We start from the raw sequence: 14,983 nt of genomic DNA on the forward strand, positions 1-14,983 counted from the left end.
CCTTTATAGCTTTTTCAGTTGCAGGGCTGCAAACAGTGTGACCAAAAGTCCTTCTCAGGACTATTCTAGTTGTATACAGGCAGGCAGGGTATAGCCAGGTCGGAGTACAGTAGCAGAGTCCTTCTCAGGACTATTGTTGCTATATACAGGCAGGGTATAGCCAGGTCTGAATACAGGCTAGTGACCAAAAGAGTCCTTGTCAGGACTATTGTAGCAGTATACAGGCAGGCAGGCAGGCAGGGTAGTGGTGACCGTATACCAGCCTTCATATCTGGGGCTGGTGTACACAGTGTAAAACAGTCCAGATAGTGTCTGACTTGTCTGTACTGTAATTGTCGCTCCCCAAAAAAACCTGTTAGTAGGTTATTATTGCGTCCGTGCTTGGTTTTTAAAACCGCACGTGTGTGCCTGTTGGTGGCAGCGTACAGGTGCACTGGTGTGCGTTTACCAAACTATTATATAACGCACAAGTGTAGTGTATAATACACGTCAGTCAGCAGTGGCTGATAGTGTCAGAGTTCTTAATTTTTGCTCCTAAAACCTGTGTTAGGTTATTATTGCGTCCGTGCTTGGTTTTTAAAACCGCACGTGTGTGCCTGTTGGTGGCAGCGTACAGGTGCACTGGTGTGCGTTTACCAAACTATTATATAACGCACAAGTGTAGTGTATAATACACGTCAGTCAGCAGTGGCTGATAGTGTCAGAGTTCTTAATTTTTGCTCCTAAAACCTGTGTTAGGTTATTATTGCGTCCGTGCTTGGTTTTTAAAACCGCACGTGTGTGCCTGTTGGTGGCAGCGTACAGGTGCACTGGTGTGCGTTTACCAAACTATTATATAACGCACAAGTGTAGTGTATAATACACGTCAGTCAGCAGTGGCTGATAGTGTCAGAGTTCTTAATTTTTGCTCCTAAAACCTGTGTTAGGTTATTATTGCGTCCGTGCTTGGTTTTTAAAACCGCACGTGTGTGCCTGTTGGTGGCAGCGTACAGGTGCACTGGTGTGCGTTTACCAAACTATTATATAACGCACAAGTGTAGTGTATAATACACGTCAGTCAGCAGTGGCTGATAGTGTCAGAGTTCTTAATTTTTGCTCCTAAAACCTGTGTTAGGTTATTATTGCGTCCGTGCTTGGTTTTTAAAACCGCACGTGTGTGCCTGTTGGTGGCAGCGTACAGGTGCACTGGTGTGCGTTTACCAAACTATTATATAACGCACAAGTGTAGTGTATAATACACGTCAGTCAGCAGTGGCTGATAGTGTCAGAGTTCTTAATTTTTGCTCCTAAAACCTGTGTTAGGTTATTATTGCGTCCGTGCTTGGTTTTTAAAACCGCACGTGTGTGCCTGTTGGTGGCAGCGTACAGGTGCACTGGTGTGCGTTTACCAAACTATTATATAACGCACAAGTGTAGTGTATAATACACGTCAGTCAGCAGTGGCTGATAGTGTCAGAGTTCTTAATTTTTGCTCCTAAAACCTGTGTTAGGTTATTATTGCGTCCGTGCTTGGTTTTTAAAACCGCACGTGTGTGCCTGTTGGTGGCAGCGTACAGGTGCACTGGTGTGCGTTTACCAAACTATTATATAACGCACAAGTGTAGTGTATAATACACGTCAGTCAGCAGTGGCTGATAGTGTCAGAGTTCTTAATTTTTGCTCCTAAAACCTGTGTTAGGTTATTATTGCGTCCGTGCTTGGTTTTTAAAACCGCACGTGTGTGCCTGTTGGTGGCAGCGTACAGGTGCACTGGTGTGCGTTTACCAAACTATTATATAACGCACAAGTGTAGTGTATAATACACGTCAGTCAGCAGTGGCTGATAGTGTCAGAGTTCTTAATTTTTGCTCCTAAAACCTGTGTTAGGTTATTATTGCGTCCGTGCTTGGTTTTTAAAACCGCACGTGTGTGCCTGTTGGTGGCAGCGTACAGGTGCACTGGTGTGCGTTTACCAAACTATTATATAACGCACAAGTGTAGTGTATAATACACGTCAGTCAGCAGTGGCTGATAGTGTCAGAGTTCTTAATTTTTGCTCCTAAAACCTGTGTTAGGTTATTATTGCGTCCGTGCTTGGTTTTTAAAACCGCACGTGTGTGCCTGTTGGTGGCAGCGTACAGGTGCACTGGTGTGCGTTTACCAAACTATTATATAACGCACAAGTGTAGTGTATAATACACGTCAGTCAGCAGTGGCTGATAGTGTCAGAGTTCTTAATTTTTGCTCCTAAAACCTGTGTTAGGTTATTATTGCGTCCGTGCTTGGTTTTTAAAACCGCACGTGTGTGCCTGTTGGTGGCAGCGTACAGGTGCACTGGTGTGCAATTTCCAGAAACTTTGATATAACGCACAAGTAGTGAATATACACGTCAGCAGTGCACAGCATTGCAAAATGCGCAAGGGCATTGGCAAGGAACAAGGAAGTGGACGTGATGGTGGTGCAGGCAGAGGCCGAGGTCGTGGGCAAGCTCTAATTTCGCCACAACAAAGGGCCACATCTAGTCGCTCGCACGTCCTGTCCCAAATTCTTGGGGACCGCAGCAGTACACCGCTCTTGAACCAAGACCAGTGTCAACAGGTTGTTAGTTGGATAGCGGATAATGCTTCCAGTCAGATTGGCACCACCACAAACACTCTGTCTTCCACACGGTCAAGTGTCAGTAGCCGTGATACTGCACCGCACATTTCTGAACCTGATCCTCCTTCCTACCACCAGGCTGAGTACACGTCCTCCTCGGACATTAATGATCCCACACTTGGACACTCGGAAGAGCTGTTCACGTTTCCATTCACACATTCTGGCCTCTCGCCAGCTCATATTGAAGTGGGTCATGAGGAGATCGTCTGTACAGATAGCCAAATATTTGAGCAGCCACGTTCTCACGAAGTTGGCAACGTGTCTCAACAAGTGGTGGACGATGATGAGACACAATTGTCAGCAAGTCAGGAGGAGGAGCAGGGTGCGGAAGAGGAAGACGACGTGGTGGATGATCCAGTAACTGACCCAACCTGGCAGGAGGATATGCAGAGCGAGGACAGCAGTGCACAGGGGGAGGGAGGCGTAGCATCACAACAGGCAGTAAGAAGCAGGGTGGTGGTCCCAGGCAGAAGTCAGGCAACCGTTCCCCGTAACAACACGACGACACAAGGTGCCTGTACAAATGTTAGGTCTTCACGAGTCTGGCAGTTTTTTAAGTTGGATCCAGATGATTCAAAAAAGGCCATTTGCAACACCTGCCGTGCCAGCATCAGCAGGGGTACCAAAACTAGCAGCCTGACCACCACCAGCATGATCAGGCACATGTCAGCCAAGCACCCGACTTTGTGGGAAGTACAACAGAGTCGAGGAGCAGTGCTTGCTGATGTCACTGCTACGTCTTCGCTGGTTGTGCATGCGAGCCAATCCTCTGTCCATGCTGCCTGCGAACAAGCCTCCTCCACTCCTGCACCTGCAGTTGCCTACGCAGAAAGAACACCATCATCAAGCACGTCCTTGTCCCAGCGCAGCGTTCAGTTATCCATTCAGCAAACCTTTGAACGCAGGCGCAAATACACTGCCAACACCCCACATGCCACAGTTCTAAATGCTAACATTTCGCGACTGCTTGCGCTGGAAATGTTGCCTTTTAGGCTGGTGGAGACAGAAGCATTCCGTGACCTGATGGCGGCAGCTGTCCCACGTTACTCGGTCCCCAGCCGCCACTATTTCTCCCGGTGTGCCGTCCCCGCGTTGCATAACCACGTGTCACAAAACATCACACGTGCCCTGAACAACGCTGTTTCACCCAAAGTCCACCTAACCACAGACACGTGGACAAGTGCTTGTGGGCAAGGCCGCTACATCTCGTTGACGGCACACTGGGTTAATATTGTGGAAGCTGGGACCCAGTCTGAGCGAGGGACGGAACACGTCCTTCCCACACCAAGGTTTGCAGGCCCTACCTCAGTCAGTGTTTCACCCACACTCTACAGCTCCGGAATGTCATGCTCTTCAGCCTCCTCCTCCTCCTGCGCATCCTCATCCACTGTGCCCTCCACACCAGTCACAAGCTGGAAGCACTGCAGCACTGCCTCGGCGAAGCGGCAACAGGCTGTGCTGAAGCTAATCTGCATAGGTGACAAACCCCACAATGCAGAAGAGCTGTGGACAGCTCTGAAACAGCAGGCAGATCACTGGCTCACACCTCTGAACCTAAAGCCAGGAAAGGTCGTTTGTGACAATGGCCGGAACCTGGTGGCGGCTTTGAGGCGAGGCCAGCTGACACATGTTCCATGCGTGGCCCATGTGCTCAACCTCGTGGTTCAGCGGTTTATAAAGTCATACCCAGAGCTGTCTGATCTGCTGGTAAAAGTTCGCCGCCTGTCTGCACATTTTCGAAAGTCACCTACTGCTTCAGCCGGCCTTGCCGGCTTTCAGCGCCGTTTGCATCTTCCGGCTCACAGACTGGTGTGTGATGTCCCCACGCGTTGGAATTCAACTCTGCACATGTTGGTCAGGATATGTGAGCAGAAGAGGGCAGTTGTTGAGTACCTGCATCACCTAAGCCGTCGGGAAATGGGTCAAACTCCACACATAACACCTGAGGAGTGGAGATGGATGTCAGACCTATGTACCATCCTCCAAAACTTTGAGGACTCCACCAAGATGGTGAGTGGTGATGACGCCATTATTAGCGTCACCATACCGCTACTCTGCCTTCTAAAACGGTCCCTTTTGAAAAACAAACATGATGCATTGCAGGCGGAGCGCGATGAGTTGCAGCAAGAAACAGTAGTGGGTGTGGGTGATAACACACAGCCCAGCCTCGTCTCATCACAACGTGCAGTGGAGGACTATGACGAGGAGGAGGATGAAGACATGGAGCAACTCTCCGGCCAAATTGAGGATATGACATGCACACCAGTCATATCCTCGATTCAGCGTGGCTGGCCAGAGGACAGGGTAGATGAGGAGGAGGAGGAGGAGGAGGAGGAGGAGGACAGCATGTTCAGTCATCTTGTTGGTCAGGCTACTGAAGTCCTGGCTGTTAAGAGTCTGGCGCACATGGCTGACTTTATGGTAAGCTGCCTGTCTCGTGACCCTCGCGTTAAGAACATCTTGGCCGACAATCATTACTGGTTGGTAACACTGTTAGACCCACGCTACAAGGAGAACTTTTTGTCTCTTATTCCCGTGGATGAGAGGTCAACCAAAATGCAGCAGTTTCGGAAGGCCATACTCACGGAAGTAGGCAAAGCATTCCCCTCACAAAACGCTAGCGGCATAGGTCAGGAATCAGTGGACAACCGAGGCGTACAGCCGAGAGAGGCACAAGTCCAATCCGCCAGAGGTAGGGGAACAGTCTTTAAGATGTGGGACAGTTTTCTCAGCCCCTCACGTACCACAGCCCCTGAGGTGCGGGGTAGTGCCACAAGAAATCCTAAGTTTGCCCAGATGCTGAAGGAGTACCTTGCAGATCGAACAACTGTACTCCGACATTCCTCTGTGCCTTACAATTATTGGGTATCCAAGCTGGACACGTGGCATGAATTGGCTCTCTACGCCTTGGAAGTCCTGGCCTGCCCTGCTGCTAGCGTTTTGTCAGAGCGTGTTTTTAGTGCCGCAGGTGGAATCATTACAGATAAACGCACCCGCCTGTCAACTGAAAATGCTGACAGGCTGACTCTGATAAAGATGAACAAGGGTTGGATTGGGCCAGACTTCACCACACCACCAGCAAATGAGAGCGGAATTTAAAGTTTGCCATGTACCTCCACTCACCCATGGGTACACTTCTCGACTTTGGATAATCGCTGGACTGCTCCTCCTTCTCCTCATGCGCCATCATGATGACCGTTACAATAGTTAGGTCTTTGTTTCAGGTATACCCCCAGTGGTAAATTTTTTCGCCCATTCTTTGCAGAATGGACATTACAACGACAGGAGACCCGCTCCTTTGCAATGGGAACAATGTTTTGAGGCCCTCATGCACGTCTCTACCCAGGGACAACGTGGAGCCTCCCAATTTTTGGCTGCCCTGCCTAAGGGCTATACTGAAATACACCCACTTCCTTAAAATGGACACTTAATGTTTTGAGGCCCTCATGCACGTCTCTACCCAGGGACAATGTGGAGCCTCCCAATTTTTGGCTGCCCTGGCAAAGGGCTATACTGAAATAGACCCACTTCCTTACAATGGGCACTTCAGGTTTAAAGGCCATCATGCACGTCTCTACCCAGGGACAATGTGGAGCCTCCCAATTTTTGGCTGCCCTGCCTAAGGGCTATACTATAATACACCCACTTCCTGACAATGGACACTTAATGTTTTGAGGCCCTCATGCACGTCTCTACCCAGGGACAATGTGGAGCCTCCCAATTTTTGGCTGCCCTGCCTAAGGGCTATACTATAATACACCCACTTCCTGACAATGGACACTTAATGTTTTGAGGCCCTCATGCACGTCTCTACCCAGGGACAATGTGGAGCCTCCCAATTTTTGGCTGCCCTGGCAAAGGGCTATACTGAAATAGACCCACTTCCTTACAATGGGCACTTCAGGTTTAAAGGCCATCATGCACGTCTCTACCCAGGGACAATGTGGAGCCTCCCAATTTTTGGCTGCCCTGCCTAAGGGCTATACTATAATACACCCACTTCCTGACAATGGACACTTAATGTTTTGAGGCCCTCATGCACGTCTCTACCCAGGGACAATGTGGAGCCTCCCAATTTTTGGCTGCCCTGCCTAAGGGCTATACTATAATACACCCACTTCCTGACAATGGACACTTAATGTTTTGAGGCCCTCATGCACGTCTCTACCCAGGGACAATGTGGAGCCTCCCAATTTTTGGCTGCCCTGGCAAAGGGCTATACTGAAATAGACCCACTTCCTTACAATGGGCACTTCAGGTTTAAAGGCCATCATGCACGTCTCTACCCAGGGACAATGTGGAGCCTCCCAATTTTTGGCTGCCCTGCCTAAGGGCTATACTATAATACACCCACTTCCTGACAATGGACACTTAATGTTTTGAGGCCCTCATGCACGTCTGTATGCAGGGGCATTGGTGAACCTCACAATTTAGGACTGCCCTGGCAAAGGAAAATACTACAAAGACTCACTTCCTCAAAATGGGCACATTAGACTCAAGAGGCCTTCATGTACGTCTCTTCTCAGGGACATCGGAGTGCCACACAATGTTTTCACGTAAAATCTTTCATGTATTGATCTCAAAAAGTAACATACACCAGATCTATCTCACTATTGGGTATGTGCCCTTAACATTTCCGCCATGAAAAATCATTTTGGGGTCATTTTGGAAGGTTTTCTGGTGAGTCCGTAAAAATGGCGTAAAACGCGGACAAAATTGTTCACAGCTGTGACTTTTGAGTGATAAATGCTTCAAGGGGTCTTCCCCATGCTGTTGCCATGTCATTTGAGCACTCTTCTGAGACTTTTGTGACATTTTTAGGGTTTCTCCATGCTGCCGGGAGGTCATTTCACAAAAATACTCGGGTCTCCCATAGGATAACATTGGGCTCGTTGCTCGGGCCGAGTACACGAGTATCTTGGGAGGCTCGGCCCGAGCTTCGAGCACCCGAGCTTTTTAGTACTCGCTCATCACTACCACCTACCTGCACTCATCTCCTTCCGGCTGTCAGGTCCTAGTGGCACAAGATGGATCAGATGCAGAACTTTGTACATTCTATACCCATTGTGATGTCATTCGAGGTCTATGATGTCATGTGCCCTGTGATGTCATTATAATTGCCTAATACTAATGCAACATTTATCTGTTGTAGACAATTACTACATCCAAGATGGTGTACGTGCCCTATAAGTGGATCACCGGATATGATTATTGTGTTATTTTCTTTTAAAGTTGTTTTGTTGTTTCTTTTTTTAATCAATGAATACAATGGTGGAGCACTATGGGGTACATTATACTACATGGAGGATTATGGAGGTGCATAATAATATATAAAAAACTATGGGAGATGCATTATAATATATGGAGGACTATGGGGTGCAGTATAATATATTGAGGACTATGGGGTGGACTATAATATATGGAGGACTATGGGGTGCACTATAATATATGGAGGACTATAGGGTTCATTATAATATATGGAGGACTATAGGGTTCATTATAATATATGGAGGACTATAGGGTGCACTATAATATATGGAGGACTATAGGGTTCATTATAATATATGGAGGACTATAGGGTTCATTATAATATATGGAGGACTATGGGGTGCACTATAATATATGGAGGACTATGGGGTGCACTATAATATATGGAGGACTATGGGGTGCACTATAATATATGGAGGACTATGGGGTGCACTATAATATATGGAGGACTATAGGGTTCATTATAATATATGGAGGACTATAGGGTGCACTATAATATATGGAGGACTATGGGGTGCACTATAATATATGGAGGACTATAGGGTTCATTATAATATATGGAGGACTATGGGTGCATTATAATATATGCAGGACTTTGAGGGGTGCATTATACTATATAATAGATACCAAATATGTACAGTTTTTCTTTTATTTAATTGGTGAAAAAAAATCAGAAGTTTGTAAAAAACAAAAAAATATCACTTTTTGCGCCATTTTCCAAGACCCGTAGTGTTCTCATTTTTTGGGATCTGAAGCTGTGTGAGGGCTTATTTTTTGCGTCCTGCGCTGACGTTCCTCCTGATACCATTTTTGGGTAGATGTGATGCTTTGATCTCCTCTTATTGCATTTTATTATAATGTAGCGGTGGCAAAAAAAAACCCATAATCTTGGCATTTGGATTTTTTTTTCTGTTATGCTGATCACCGATCGGATTAATTTATTTTATATTTTGATCGCACTTTTCTGAATGCAGCGATACCAAATATGTGTATTTTTTGTTTTAGTCTTAATGAAGCAAAAGTGCAGTGATCTGAACTTTTGTTATTTTTGGGTTTTTTTTAATCTTTTTTAAAAAACTTTTTTTCTCACTTTATACTGGATTTAATAGTCCCGTTAGGGGACTTGAAGCTGCAATTTTCCGATCACTTATGCTATACAGAGCAGGATCAGCATCAGCCCCGCTCTGTACAGCAGAAATCACAGTCTCCTATGAATGTCACTCGCAGCCGGTGTTCACAAGACGTTTCTTCATGACAGACACAGGGGTCATCAGCTGACCCCCAGCTGTCATGGCAACCCATTGGCGCCCCGGTGCCAGTGATGGGTGCAGGGAATGATGTGTTCCCTGCCGGAGCATGTTAAATCCCGCTGTCAGAGTTTTATCTGTGGGATTTAACTAGTTAACAGCCGCAGGAGGATATCCAATCTGCCCGCAGCTGTTAGAGGCACATGAGGGCTGATCAGATAGATACTTTAGATTGTGAGCCCCAATGGGGACTGTGTTGCGCTGTGGAATTAATAGCGCTATATAAATGAATAGATATATATATCAGTTGAGCCGACATGTGCAGAGAAAGATGCGGGCTCAGTGTGTGAGCCCACATCAAATGCCCTACACACAGCCTTACCAGTACATACCAGTACGTCCAAGGTCAGGAAGGGGTTAAGACTTGTGTGACTTAAAGCTCTAGTTTTAGGTCAAATTTATGCAGAAATAATGAATATTCTGCAGGATTCACAAAATGTCAAGCCATAGATAGATAGATAGATAGATGGTTTGATAGATAGATGCATGGCCAGCTTTGTGGGCCATGTGGGAGTGGTGCGCACACACAGCAGAGGGGGCCCCGCAGGGCGCAGGAACTCACTTTCACATGCTGCTTCTATGGTGCCTAGGATCCAGCAGGAGGCGTGTCGCTGACGGGGGCACAGAACACGGCGGGGGGGCTACTGAAGACTCTCGGATCTGGGATCGTGGCTGTGGCTCGAGTGGCAGCCGGATCCGGGGCTCGTGCAGCAGCCCGTCGCCCCACAACTGAATAAGGGGTTATTTACAGGGGAGAGTTTGTCAGTGACACATTGCTGGCGGAAAAAGACAAAAAAGACCCCTATGCAAGAACAATATGTTGGGCCCTTTTAAGTTCACAAACTCATCAAAAGGCACAATTCCACCTGCTTTGGAGGTAGAAATGGTCCCCTTGACCTCTTGGGCCCCTATTCAGCTGCCCAGCTTGCACCAATGATATGTCCACCCCTTCATCACCTCCATGATACATGCCCGCCACCATGTTACAATGTATAAATACATGTGTGGTCAATAGAAAGGACTGGCACAAGACTTATTCCTTCCAAAAGACAATTTAAAGGACAAGGTGACAATAGCTAAAGATAGAAGAAAGGAGATTCAAACAGCTAAATAGGAAAGGGTTCTTTACAGTTAGAGCAGTCAGACTGTGGAATGCCGACCACAAGAGGCAGTAATGGCAGATACTATAACAGCTTTTAAAAAAGAGCTGGATGATTTCCTCAGTGCACATAACATTGTGGATTATAGATAACTAGCTGTATTACCCGGTGTTGCCCGGGATAGTAACTGTCTCTCTTTTTCTCTCCCAGTCTCTGTCTCCCTCTTTGTCTGTCTATGTCTCTCTATCTTTGTCTGTGTCTTTCCCTGTCTCTCTCTCTATCTCTTTGTCTGTCATTTTCCCTGTCTATCTCTTTCTCTGCCTGTCTGTCTCTATCCCTGTCTTTCCTTGTCTGTCTCTTTGTCTGTGTCTTTCTGTGTCTGTCTGTTTCTTTGTCTGTTTCTTTGCCTGTCACTTTGTCTGTATGTCTCTGCCTGTCTCTCTCTGTCTGCATCTTTCCCTGTCTGTGTGTATCTTTCATTGTCTGTCTCTTTGTCTGTCTCTTTGTCTGTCTCTTTGTCTGTCTCTTTGTCTGTCTCTTTGTCTGTCTCTTTGTCTGTCTCTCTGTCTTTTTCTTTCCCTGTCTCTCTACCTGTCTGTCTGTTTCTCTGTCTCTTTCTGTCTCTCTCTATCTTTGTCTGTGTTTGTCTGTCTCGTTCCAGGTTTGTCTCTTTCACTTTCCCAGTCTGTTCTTTCTCTGCCTGTCTCTATCCGTCTCCCCACCGACATCATATTACCTCACACATAAGCTTCTTATACTATTAATGTCCTTTGTTGCCTATAGCAACCAATCAGAGCTGCGATTAACGACCTGTAGCTTGCAGCTCCATTGGCTTTAATGGAGGCAGGATTTTTGGAGAGTAACTGTAAAGCACAGGGGAAAATTTTCCCATCAAAACATAGTCTATGACGTCCCCTAAGTCACATGGAGTGTTTCTGCAAAATTTCATGATTGTAAATGTGACGGTGCAGATTCCTTTAGCGGACACACACATACATACATACATACATACATGGACATACATACCCACACACACACCACACACACATACAGTCAGCTTTATATATTAGATTTAGTGAAAAAGAATGTATAATGGTGGAAGAAGTTTGAACTTGATGGATCTAGGTCTCTTTTCAATGTATGTAATATGTACAGTGCCTACAAGTAGTCTTCAACCCCCTGCAGATTTAGCAGGTTTGATAAGATGCAAATAAGTTAGAGCCTGCAAACTTCAAACAAGAGCAGGATTTATTAACAGATGCATAAATCTTACAAACCAACAAGTTTTGTTGCTCAGTTAAATTTTAATACATTTTCAACATAAAAGTGTGGGTCAATTATTATTCAACCCCTAGGTTTAATATTTTGTGGAATAACCCTTGTTTCCAATTACAGCTAATAATCGTCTTTTATAAGACCTGATCAGGCCGGCACAGGTCTCTGGAGTTATCTTGGCCAACTCCTCCATGCAGATCTTCTCCAAGTTATCTAGGTTCTTTGGGTGTCTCATGTGGACTTTAATCTTGAGCTCCTTCCACAAGTTTTCAATTGGGTTAAGGTCAGGAGACTGACTAGGCCACTGCAACACCTTGATTTTTTCCCTCTTTAACCAGGCCTTGGTTTTCTTGGCTGTGTGCTTTGGGTCGTTGTCTTGTTGGAAGATGAAATGACGACCCATGTTAAGATTCTTGATGGAGGAGCAGAGGTTCTTGGCCAAAATCTCCAGGTAGGCCGTGCTATCCATCTTCCCATGGATGCGGACCAGATGGCCAGGCCCCTTGGCTGAGAAACAGCCCCACAGCATGATGCTGCCACCACCATGCTTGACTGTAGGGATGGTATTCTTGGGGTCGTATGCAGTGCCATCCAGTCTCCAAACGTCACGTGTGTGGTTGGCACCAAAGATCTCGATCTTGGTCTCATCAGACCAGAGAACCTTGAACCAGTCTGTCTCAGAGTCCTCCAAGTGATCATGAGCAAACTGTAGACGAGCCTTGACATGACGCTTTGAAAGTAAAGGTACCTTACGGGCTCGTCTGGAACGGAGACCATTGCGGTGGAGTACGTTACTTATGGTATTGACTGAAACCAATGTCCCCACTGCCATGAGATCTTCCCGGAGCTCCTTCCTTGTTGTCCTCTGGTTAGCCTTGACTCTTCGGACAAGCCTGGCCTCGGCACGGGTGGAAACTTTCAAAGGCTGTCCAGGCCGTGGAAGGCTAACAGTAGTTCCATAAGCCTTCCACTTCCAGATGATGCTCCCAACAGTGGAGACAGGTAGGCCCAACTCCTTGGAAATGGTTTTGTACCCCTTGCCAGCCTTGTGACCCTCCACGATCTTGTCTCTGATGGCCTTGGAATGCTCCTTTGTCTTTCCCATGTTGACCAAGTATGAGTGCTCTTCACAAGTTTGGGGAGGGTCTTAATTAGTCAGAAAAGGCTGGAAAAAGAGATAATTAATCCAAACATGTGAAGCTCATTGTTCTTTGTGCCTGAAATACTTCTTAATACTTTAGGGGAACCAAACAGAATTCTGGTGGTTTGATGGGTTGAATAATAAATGACCCTCTGAATAAACCTTTCACAATTTAAAAAAAAAAATAAAAAAAGAAATAACATTCTTTTTTGCTGCAGTGCATTTCACACTTCCAGGCTGATCTACAGTCCAAATGTCACAATGCCAAGTTAATTCCGAATGTGTAAACCTGATAAATCTGCAGGGGGTTGAATACTACTTGTAGGCACTGTATACTGCTTTAGGGTCACGATGGGAAGATCCAAAGATTGAAAAGATGACTAGATGTTTGTTCATGTGAATTACTCTGTGCGTATAACGCTTCCTCTATCAAAATGCATCATGTTGGACATACTCACACAACACTACTTCTCTTGGCAGGGAAGCAAATGATGGGCCTCAGTCATTTTCTACACATTTCAAGTAAAATGAATGTTTAGCACAAACCGTTTTCCTGTACGACACATTTGATAAATGAAGCATCTTCCTGTACAATCCACACAAGGGAAACAAGACTGGTTTTTGGAGAGTGGCTTATTGGCAATCCCCTACCCATTCCTCCCAGCAGCTCAGGACTCTAGGTTTATGTTGACCCTTGGGCAAAAGAGTCCTAATCGGCCATCTTTGCTTTTGCTTTGTATTACTTTTTTATTATTAGGTCAATAGAGTTGTTATTTTACAGTACTAGCTGTAGTTATATCACTTTGTGGTCAACAAAACTTTCTGATCTCTTTTTGTTAATTTTTTTTGTTTAAGGCAAATTAATCAAATACAGAATTTTTACTGTTTCATTTTTTTCTCCATTTTTTTTTTTTTAATACAAATTATGATAATTTATTACACTCCTCAACATTGAAATTACAACACCAAAAAGGAAAATTCATGGAATTATGGAATTCCATTCCCAGGATTAATATTCCCAAGATTTTTATATGTTTTAAAATGCCAGTGATTTGTATGTGAATTCTCTTGTAGTTACGACACCGGATATCGACACGGCAATCTGTTTATGTCCTACAAAAGTATGTTCCAGGATGTGAGAGACGCCATGGACTACATGCATGATTCGGTGAGCTCATGGGAAGGGTGTGGAGGGCTCAAATGTTATCTTCTCGTCATGGCTGTCAGCAACAAACACATCATGAGGAGCCCGATATGGATTAGATAAGAGCTCTCACTACACCACGCCTTCTGTATGGGTGTGGAACAGTCAATGGGTGAAGTCACTGACCGGGCCTCACGTAGTAATTGAGCCATCAGATCTTCCCATTGTGTAAAGTTCCAGGATATCTGGTAGGGAACAGGCGCATCTCCATTAGTTTTCCAAAACAATCCCAGGTTATCATACCCCATGTTATCCTTTACTACCATGGAGGGAAGCTTGGACCTAGGCCTGAACCACTGGATCATTTGAGCCCCCAGTAAACTTGGGTGTATATAAAACAGCTCCAAATAATAATATAGTCAGCGTTCATGCTCTGTTGGGTGAAAACAAACTAACGGGTTAGAGCAGGGGTCCCCAACCTGTAGCTTGGGAGCCACATGTGGCTTGCATGCCCTTGATGTGTGGCTCACGGCTGCATGCCAGCTTGATGCATTAGCACCAGGTCTAGCAAACAGCTATGAAGAACAGTTCTGATTGTGAATTTCGTGAGGAACCCCTAGATCTTGGTCTACTGCGTTGGTGGAATTTCTGTGGAAAAGCTTTGGCTGTCATTATGCAGGCTAATGACAGGATATTAGGCTGATATTATCAATATCAATGGGGGATCTGTGTCCATAACAAATGTTTTTTTTTGAGGGGGTGGTAGTTATTAATTAAACTTCACTCTCTATTCTATCTTTGTCCCTTATGTTCCTTTTACATGAGATCATCCCTGATAATCTGCCTGTATAAACATGCTGGCTATAGCTCAATGAACAAGCAACATGCTCGTTTTTCAAGTGATTACATATTTATGCCTGCTCATGATACTGTACGGTGACAGGACGATCATAGCCGCAATCTTTCTGTGCTCATCATTGTTTGTCCGCAGCGTGTGGTCAATCAGTGCTCATTACTATTCTGACATCGGCCCATGTAAAGTGGTAATTTATACTAGACAGTCTTAAAAAGCACCATATTTATCAAAGGGACTGTGTAGTCTAAGTTTACA

At 45.5% G+C, this 14,983-nt stretch overlaps 1 protein-coding gene across 1 annotated transcript in view; it reads left to right on the forward strand.

Annotated features, from left to right (window-relative positions):
* LOC142301918 (cytosolic purine 5'-nucleotidase-like) overlaps positions 1-14,983 on the forward strand; it is a 123,482-nt gene that overhangs the window by 70,251 nt on the left and 38,248 nt on the right. Inside the window, exon 7 of the mRNA XM_075342962.1 lies at positions 13,803-13,896. Coding sequence (XP_075199077.1) covers positions 13,803-13,896 — 94 coding nt within the window. The remainder of the gene's footprint in view (positions 1-13,802; positions 13,897-14,983) is intronic.

Source organism: Anomaloglossus baeobatrachus, chromosome 4 (assembly GCF_048569485.1).
Source record: "Anomaloglossus baeobatrachus isolate aAnoBae1 chromosome 4, aAnoBae1.hap1, whole genome shotgun sequence".
Taxonomy (NCBI): domain Eukaryota; kingdom Metazoa; phylum Chordata; class Amphibia; order Anura; family Aromobatidae; genus Anomaloglossus; species Anomaloglossus baeobatrachus.